Source organism: Pseudorca crassidens, chromosome 7 (assembly GCF_039906515.1).
Source record: "Pseudorca crassidens isolate mPseCra1 chromosome 7, mPseCra1.hap1, whole genome shotgun sequence".
Taxonomy (NCBI): domain Eukaryota; kingdom Metazoa; phylum Chordata; class Mammalia; order Artiodactyla; family Delphinidae; genus Pseudorca; species Pseudorca crassidens.
The window spans coordinates 108,988,614-108,999,081 of NC_090302.1; the positions used below are offsets into that span (position 1 = coordinate 108,988,614).

Consider the following 10,468-nt stretch of genomic DNA (forward strand, 5'->3'; position numbering starts at 1 on the left):
TGAACATATATAATATCCAAATAGATTTTTTTCTTGCTCAATTTATTTAGATATTCTAGCAATATGTAGACAATACCAGAATATTTAATTTTTCCATTAAAACATAACACTTGAGTGTTTCATTGAATGAACACGTCTGTATGATGCAGCGGGATAAATCAATAAAACTTGAATAGGAAAGAAAAGCAACTCACCTTTATATGTTTTACCTTTTCATTATAATAATGTTATCATTTATCATGATAAAGCTTAAGTTATGGTTCTGAAATGCCTGGTGTACATGCCCTATTCCATGACTAAAGTGCTTTCTTTTTTTTTTTTTTAACATCTTTATTAGAGGATAATTGCTTTACAATGGTGTGTTAGTTTCTGCTTTATAACAAAGTGAATCAGCTATACATATACATATGTTCCCATATCTCTTCCTTCTTGCGTCTCCCTCCCTCCCACCCTCCCTATCCCACCCCTCTAGGTGGTCACAAAGCACTGAGCTGATCTCCCTGTGCTATGCAGCTGCTTCCCACTAGCTATCTATTTTACGTTTGGTAGTGTATATATGTCCATGCCTCTCTCTCACTTTGTCACAGCTTACCCTTCCCCCTCCCCATATCCTCAAGTCCATTCTCTAGTAGGTCTCTGTCTTTATTCCCGTCTTGCCCCTAGGTTCTTCATGACCTTTTTTTTTTTTTCTTAGATTCCATATATATGTGTTAGCATACAGTATTTGTTTTTCTCTTTTCTGACTTACTTCACTCTGTATGACAGACTCTAGGTCCATCCACCTCACTACAAATAACTCAATTTCGTTTCTTTTTATGGCTGGGTAATATTCCATTGTATATATGTGCCACATCTTCTTTATCCATTCATCTGTCGATGGACACTTAAGTTGCTTCCATGTCCTGGCTATTGTAAATAGTGCTGCAATGAACATTTTGGTACACGACTCATTTTGAATTATGGTTTTCTCAGGGTTAAAGTGCTTTCTAATGTTTTTCTTATGACAGGATGATGAGGTAAGGGAAAGCCGATTCAGTTTCACAGCCTATGGAATGGGACCGTGTCTGCAAACAAAAGACGGTGTGACTCCAAAGGGCCCAAACCATCCTGTCCAGGTAATGCCAAAGAGCCTGGATGAAATGAGGAAGGTCTTCATTGACCGGGCCAAGAAGATTGACACCATCTCCCGAGCCTGCTTCCCATTAGCCTTTTTGATTTTTAATATTTTCTACTGGGTTATCTATAAAATTCTTAGGCATGAGGATATTCATCAGCAACAAGATTAAGTCTCTGGGGGTGTGCAAGTGTGCAAACTGTCAACTCAGAAGGAAGGTTTTTTGCCATAGGGCTGTGTGTGTGTGTGTGTGTGTGTGTGTGTGTGTGGTGTACAAATGACCATTTGTCATATGTGGCATATGGAAAGGTATTATTATGATTTGCTATGCAAAGTCATGAGGCAGTTGAGTACTTTAATGGATACAAAATATATATATTATAGGGATTCTATTTCATATTAATTTAAGATTATCTGTTTTTTCACAGTAAATCGTACAAGTGGAAGTATTACTGTCAACGTGTTCGTATCTAATATATCACATAATATAGTACATGTGAAAACTACTTTGGAATTCTTTGATTTTTAATTCAATATTAAATATCACAAAAGTAAAATTTGCACAGAAAACTTTGGAAAAGGAAAAAGGGGAAACGTTGAAGATAAAAAATCAGTAGTTTGAGGCTTTAAAATATTTTCTTATACTGTAGTTACAAAATAGAAAAATAATCAGATAAGTCAGTGGGAAACTTGCTCAATAATGATAGAAGATTGTACATACACATGCTATAGAACCAATTTAGGGAATAAAAAATTTAAATTAGAAGATTAAAATTAAAAACTTTGTTGTTTAGATACTAAATTTAGTTGTTTAAAATACTAAATTTCCCTCTTTGGAAATTTTTTTAATGGCCTAAGCGATCATATTATATACAAAATCTACTTTTCATAACTTTATATCTCTATGAATGAATGTAGGTATACTGAAAACATTATTGTTTTTAAAAAGTGTTATAGCTGTGTATTTTAAATTTTTTAAATAATTTTAATTATTGCCAAACACTGAAAAATTCAAGCCAGCATCTTTGTTTTGTTAGATTTTTAATAGTTGCTTAATTGTCTGTAAGTAATTATGTTTACTGTTTTGATATAATTGAATAAAGTTCAGTAAGGCTTTTATATTTTAGCTTAGAATGAGACTTTAAAATTCAATGGGATTATAGTATTTACATTTTGATAAAAATGAATTTACTGAAAACAAATATGGATTTAGAAAGATTTTTTCATAAGAACAGTTTTCACATCAAAGTTATATGGGTTCCAACTCCTAGCTCCAAATGTAAAGATGGAAGATTTTAATTCTAAATTATATAAATAAGTCATTTCTACAAAGTGAGGATTGATTATTTTATATTTCTGAATTAATGATTTCAATATATAAGCCATCCACTAGATGTGAATAATTCTAAATAAAATTTTTACTTAAAATTTATCAGCATCCCCATGGAATTATTTCAACTACAATGGGGCATTAACTCATTTCGTGCAGTGTAATTAAGTGCAAATATATGATAGAGTTCTAGGTTAAACTGAACCAGATTCTGATTCTTTTCCAGTTTTGCCACTTTTGCATTATTTTTGTCATTAATGTTGTATTTTTAAAAAGCTCTAGAATGCTTTTTAGGAATGTTTAATTACTGGTCAGATTCACTAGATGGAAACTCGTACCAGATTATTGACAGAGAAAAGTTTAACCGTTAAGAAAACGATTAACTCAGATTTAAGAGGGAAAAAAAAGCCAGTTCTTGAAATGGATGGTACCAGTTACTGCCCTTTAACCACTATCAAACTAAAAGTAAGAACTGCCATTTAAAGCTAACATGTCTCAATGTTATTGAACTTTGGTCTAATTGTATTTTTTTAAATAACTTTAAAAAATAATGTATGTTTAGCAATTTTTGCTAGTAAAAGACCAAATTACCCTCCTTTATAAGTAATTTAAAACTATTAGGAAAGAAAAATGTTTGGCATTAAATGCAAATGCCACAGCCGAAAGCAGTTATTGCTATGTACTTTACTTATTTTGAGGACTGTTCACCCCAGAGTTAAACATGTCCTTCTTCACTGAGGATTGTATGAACCAAAACCATGAAAATATATTCTTGTACTCAAGATAGATTAGACCAAGATATGCTGTTGGTGTTTTCTGAGGGTAAGCTAGTTGGTTTGAATTAATGATAAACTACATTGTCTCAATGTGTCTCTGAAATACTTGAATACATTTTTCTGTACTTCACACATCTTAGTTTTAAAGTTCTTCATCATTGCTTAAATTAAGTGAATTATGCCAAAAGCAAACACAAATACAATGGACCTATGCTCCCAAAGAAATTCATGGACATCACTTGTTTTCATATTTGAGAATATTAAAAATGTCTCTTTTTAAAGCCTGAAACTTAGAATATAAGAATACTAGCCACACAACAACTTTTTCAGCAGGGGCGTTGGTATGGTAGAAATCTCCCTATCTCAGAAGGATTACACTTTGCTTAGGTATATATAGTTGTCTCACTATGCTAAGAAAATACATGGACATTTCACTCATATGGCAACAGTGACATTACAAATATAGCTGAATTCAAAATGTTTAAAGGAATCTGTCCCCTCTAATGAACTCTCATAGACCCTTTAAAATGGGAAAACGACATTATAATTAACATCCCGAGATGGTATTTGCCTAAATAAGCCCTGTGTCAAACCCTAATATTTCAAACTAAACCAGACAGAAATCTATTAACGATGAGAAAATTAAAATGTGTGCATGTACCCTGAGTACCCACACATAAGCTGGAATTCTAGTCTGGATATTCTGAAGCATTTTGAAATAGTCACATTAGAAAGTTTGTAATTTTTCTACATGCCGTTTACTTCACTTTTTTTTATAATTATGTATCTCAACCATTGACATCTATGGTTCCATATGAATTTTTAGGAAACCTTGTACCTTAGTATATATGTGCCATCCTTCTCTTTCTTTCCCAACTATTAGAACTGGAGTTCAATTACAGTGAGGACCTAGAACTTTCTTTACTATTTAAGAGATTCCAGAAAGTTACTGTAGAAGCAAGAAAGCCAAGGGTCTTTAAAACTTCTCCATACTTTCTGGATGTTTCTGCATAACAGTGACTCACCTGGAGAGCCCATCCAACTCCCGGTTGCTGTATTTAAGGGACTGTCATGACTACTTATCTTATCCTACAGTCAACTCCTATTCTATGGCTATATTCTAACAATTTTTACTTTAATTTTGATTTATAAATGCTTTAAATCTGTATACCCCTAAAATATAGATACATACACTGGGTTTATAAACTCCCAGGATCTTATGGAAGATACTGGAAATTTTAGGGAAAAATGTGAAAAAATAAGCCAACATGTTTTATAGAAGAGAGCAAGATGTTAACTACTTCAGCACTCTGTGCGACCTAAGTGGTTATAATTTTAAGAGAATAATACGTGTATCCTCCATACTATACATTCTCTTTTCTGAATGTCTTTCATCCCATTTAAAAAATATACTTTTCTATTCTTAACATGATATACCTCACCTGCTAGTCACTTTGGAAGACTGAATGTTATACTGGCAGCTAAATTTTTCTTTCATCGATAAAGTACACATTCCATGAAATGGACCGGAGGAAATATGGGACTTGCCAATATTAAACATAGAAAATACTCTCAATATTAAAAGTAGGAAGCTGGCAATACTGACATCCACAGGTGTCCCCTGACAGCCACTTAGAGCCCTCTCAGAATGAAACTCAGAAGGAATATAAGCCACAGTTCTTAGACCAATCAATCATTAACAATCTTTGAGGTCATGTGTCCGACTCTAAAATAGATTTCACAGACCTTGAAATATAGACAATAGCAAAAGCTCTCAAAATTTACGGGGGTATACCATCTGTATTTCTCAGCTAGTTGATGCTGACCTAGTAAAGAAAAGCAGACCACTCCTAGGACACAGCACTAACTTTTATATAGTCTGTATTCATTCATGCTGACAAGGTGAAGACTGCAAAGTAATGAACTTGATTGAAACACATTAAGAGAATAAGTATGGTTTCCACCTCAAGGCACTTTAATTTTAACAGTCTATCCAAGGCAAATATCATCAATGGAAATATAGTCTATGCACTTATAATTATCTTAGTTCACTGAAGGGATTAGTTGGAAATTGTCTTAGTGACTCAGAGAATAGTTTTTGCACCTTTATAATTGCAAGCTTGCCTTTTGAATTATACTTACCTTTTAAGCACATTTATGATAACGACAGTTTGCTTGTTCATTTGGGTATTCAGTTTTTGAACTCGATAATTTTATTGCCTAGCCTTGGCTTTTGGACTGAGTTACACGCTATTATAGCAGTGTTGGAACTTTTAGCACCATCAGCTCTGGCAGACTATGAAAACTTGCTGGCATCATATGCATTTCAGAGAAGAATTTAGTGGCAAAAACTGCACAATTTATTAAAGTGACAAATTTCAATATTTCTTAAAACTGTATGCAGAAATGTCTAACTTGTTCAAGCAACATTAAAGGACTTTCTGGTGCAGTTTTTCCAATATTTTTGACAAGGCCACTTTCCCTAGCTGAACCTATCTGAACAATGGGCAGTGGAAAAGTACGACCATGAAGATTAGAATTCTATAAAAGACTGAAATTTTGAATATAATGGCGAGCAAGTATTGTTCTCCACAATGCCTCCGTAATTCCTTACTGTATCCTCTGCTTGGGACCATTCATAGCAGTGCAGAAACAATCATGTCCATCCCAATTGAATTGAGCATTGAATATCAACCTTTAACTAAGCAAACACTCACCATCTCTCGTTTCCAAGACATATTTTAGACCTTAAAAAATGAGGTTAAAGGGATGCTAAAAATGATAAGAAGAATTACAGTTTGTGGCTGTAAGACAATGGGGTGTTTTCAATGAAATATTTTAGAAAATACAGTGTATATGAACACACACATTCCCTCTTGATTGAATACAAACAAAACACCCATAATACCTGAGCTGTCTTCCTCAGCAGATGCATTGATTTTTATTTCCTGGTTCATATACTACAAAGAGTGATAAAAAATAACAATCCCATTTTATTCTCATTGCTATATAAATTCTTTGTGAATAAATACGTAGCACACCATAGGAATTGTGTTAAGTTAATTAACTTTAAATTTAAACTTTTATCCCAGCCCCTGTTCCTCTATAAGAATATACTGAACTTCCATAGGGAAATAGCTGTTGTTCTAATTACTTAAAAAGTAAAGTGACGCATATTCTTCCATAACCAGGATGCTTAGAGCCCATGCATAAAATAGAGCCCCCTAGGATTTGAAAATAACTAGGGCAGGGAAAATATTCTGGAGAAGCTTCTACCAGAAATCAGCCCAAAAGACAGAGTCCTGAGCTAGTTGCTAGGATCCTCTTACTCATTTTTTCTTCCACCTTTTTTATGTTGCCTTAATCTCTTTCCTTTTCCCTCTCTTACACATACACACACACACCCACCCATACACACACGTGCACACACACTTCTCATTATATATTGTTCATGGGGTAAATTTCTTCAAATTGGAAATGCAAAGGAAGTCAACTTTTCTGGGCAAATGTCCATAATCCTGTGACGTGTTTTGCAATATCAGTGATTCCTGGTGGGAAATATGAGCTGTGCAGTCATTTGATTTGGCCATCCCTTATTTATGAAACCATAATACTTTGTTGCAACAGCTCATGAACAAAGCTATGTGGATCAAATTTTCTCCAACTATTAATGATAGAATTCTAAAACACTGCTCGGACTGTCTTTGAAGAATGACTAAATATTTGTCAAACAGTGCTTCCAAAAGACGATCAGTAATAACTAGTACTATTGGATGATTTCACAGTGTCTTAACAGGCAGTTTTCTCAGTATTTTTTATGGCTCACACATAAACAAAATAAGAGAATTTTAAAGGTGGTGGAGTAGTATTTTAAAAAATAGTGATTCTGATTCCTACCTGTACATCAGAATCCCTTACACACATTTTTTTTTTTTTTTTTTTTTTTTGCGGTACATGGGCCTCTCACTGCTGTGGCCTCTCCCGTTGCAGAGCACAGGTTCCGGACGCGCAGGCCCAGCGGCCATGGCTCACGGGCCCAGCCGCTCCGCGGCATGTGGGATCCTCCCGGACCGGGGCACGAACCCGTGTCCCCTGCATCGGCAGGCGGACTCCCAACCACTGCGCCACCAGGGAAGCCCTCTTAAACACATTTTTAAACATGTATACATACTAGTGTTCAGCATAAGAGATTATAATTCAATCAGTGATTCAACAACTATTCCTTAAGCACCTTCTAGGTACCTGGCACTTTTCTGAGTGAAAAGTGAATAAGGTATGTTCAGAGTAAGCATGACATTCTGGATTATTGATAAAGTTCCACAAGTGAGAACAATTGACATAAACATACACAAACCTATTCTAATAATACTTGATTTAACACTGAAAGCTTTTTAATCTTTTCTTCAAATTCATTTTAACTATTTCTCTTTTATGTCCTTAAAATTAAAAATAAATCTTTAAGTTGTTTCAGTTCAGCTTCCCTTCCAATGTCAGAATCTTCACCATCCCTGGTACATTCCTGATACAAAATTATCCACATTCTCCTCAAGCTCTTAGAGCAACAGGTAGGTCATTATTCTGAAGCCAGCCTCTTCTGCTGTGACACAGCTGTAAGTGATTTAAAAAAAAAAGTTTATCTTCATCAAGAAATGACTTTTACTCAATAAATTCCAACTAAGTCTCCTCCATTCCCTTAAGGGCAGCTCATCATGTGTTTTTCCATATCTGCTGCCCGTGTGCAGGCTCCATCAATACACTTTTTCAATCCCTGATCATTAGCTTTATTCTCATTTAAGCCACTCATCAATACACATTGTGTTAAACAATGATGAGATGTTTTCAGGTTCATAAAATAATGAAATATAATGTTTATGTAAATCATTTGCAGTAAGTTTATTTTTTTTCTTTTTTAAATTTTATTATTTTTTATATAGCAGGTTCTTATTAGCTATCTATTTTATACATATTAGTGTATATATGTCAATCCCAATCTCCCAGTCATCTCACCACCACTCCCCCCTCCCCCGATTCTCCCTCCCCATGGTGTCCATACTTTTGCTCTCTACATCTGTGTCCTTATTTCTGCCTTGCAAATCGGTTCATCTGTACCATTTTTCTAGATTCCACATATATGTGTTAATATACAATATTTGTTTTTCTCTTTCTGACTTACTTCACTCTGTATTACTCAGCCATAAAAAGGAATGAAATTGGGTCATTTGTAGAGATGTGGATGGACCTAGAGACTGTCATTAGTAATTTTAAATGTCTTCCTATAATGACACAATAATTTTAAATTAAGTATTTAACAATCTATTTCATGATACGAATATATTATTTAAAAAAACCTACAAAGTAATATGAGTTAAAGAACTATCAGCCACACATAATATTTTTAGAGTAAAGCTATAATAAAAATATAGTGATTTAAGTTGTTTTATTTTAATAGATGGTTTTTCTCTGTGGTGGTTTTAGCCAACGTGCCTTCTGGCAACCCCTCTACAGACTCATTATCCAATCTGGTTTGTAATGTAAACAAAGAGGAAAAAGCTGTGGGTCAAAGGCCAGGAAAGGATTCGGGCATGAGACTGTATTGAACGTGCCTGAATAATTTTGCACGCCTTCACTTTCATCTCTATGAATTATGCAATGGCTTTTCCTTCAGTTTGTATTTTAATGTATGATAGATGATGATATTGGGGAAAAATAGAGAGAAGTAGCCTGTCCTTCTGTGAATATTATATAACCTGCTGTGGAAAACAAAATGAAAAGAAAATGTGCCGTATATTTTCAATGTACTATGGTAATGTCATATACAGGGATTTATTATTAGTGAGTCAAGATGTTTAAAAGACTACCAAAAAAAGTATTGCTATTCTACGGTGTTAATTATTTTTCTGTAGTTTTAAAACACGTCTTCCTGAGTTTGATGTCTCTCTGTCTTCCTGTCCAGATGATGTCATATTTTTCAGGAAACTATGCTGAAAATATATTTAAAATTGTATGCATGGTTTTATCAACTTGTTTCTCTCTGTATTACCTTTAGTTCAATTCTGCAAGTGACAAATTCTCAAGTCAGAGTCATTAACTCATATATAGTATATGGTATTTATCATGTAACTGCAGATTATTTGATCAAAAACAATAAAAATGAACACTTTTCAAGAATATGAATAATTCTTTTGTCCCATTTTATCAAATTTTATCAGGGGGTCGTGTTGTTTTCCTGACAAAGGTCATACATTTCTGTTCTGATGGAAAGGATTATACTGAGATTACAAACCCAGTGATATATCATTCAGAGAAGCCTTAACATACACCTTCCATTATAGGAAAAGTACAGTAAGGAGGCTGGTGAATGGAACTTTTCAACTCAGAATAGAATGAGAGAAGATGTGTTACTATGTAGAAAAATAATTTGACATTCTTTATAATTTTTGTTTGCTTGGAAGTCTTTTCCTTAAAATCTATTTATTGAATAAACCACTTTTAACTTGCCCATAGAGACCACTTCAAGATAGAATGTTGGTCTTTTTTTAGAATTTAGGTATGCTTTTTTTTACTTTACACAATTAGGCTGGAGTTTAGTGATGGTACAATAGTTGATAAAGAAATAAGAGAAAAATTAATGTATAGGAAATTTAAGAAAATATTGCAGTATGGTCTATGATAACTTGCTTCTCATTTTTGGAGTACCTATAATTTATATGTCTTTATGTATTTATTGGCTGCACAAGGTTCAGGAAAATTGATTGGAAATTCCTTGCTAAATTGGCACTGTGTTTTCCTTGATGAGCTGGACTTCACCAGCTTCTTAATTTGCACTTGAATGGTTCATCCCATAATGTCAGTGGAAACTCTAGACTGAAATGCTGCCCTAGACTCAAGCAAGGTCATCTACAAGTGCTAGAGGTATCAACAGGTGAAAGATACTTAACCAAAATGTATGTGAATAAGCATAATGTGCATAACTTATTGGTAAACTATAACTTTAAAAAAACCAATGTTTATTTTCATGGTTTAAAATATTTTCATTATTCTCATTCTATTCACCATTTCAGTACCACTAAATTAGTTGTTTTTCTCTAGGTATTTTATCCTAATTTACTCTTGCTGTCTGTTGCTTTCTTCCTCGATAAACTTATATTCTATGTATATATTCCTTGTTTATAAGTTTGTACAATTTACATTGTTAATTACCCATTCGTGGAAAACTTAAATTGCAATTTGACCATAGTTACTGAACTA

The 10,468-nt window shown here is 33.7% G+C and overlaps 1 protein-coding gene across 1 annotated transcript in view; it reads left to right on the forward strand.

Moving 5' to 3' along the window:
- GLRA3 (glycine receptor alpha 3) overlaps positions 1–9,388 on the forward strand; it is a 164,342-nt gene extending 154,954 nt beyond the window's left edge. Inside the window, exon 10 of the mRNA XM_067745337.1 lies at positions 1,008–9,388. Within this exon, the coding sequence (XP_067601438.1) occupies positions 1,008–1,286 (279 nt within the window). The 3' untranslated portion in view covers positions 1,287–9,388. The remainder of the gene's footprint in view (positions 1–1,007) is intronic.
- Positions 9,389–10,468: the final 1,080 nt, after the last annotated feature.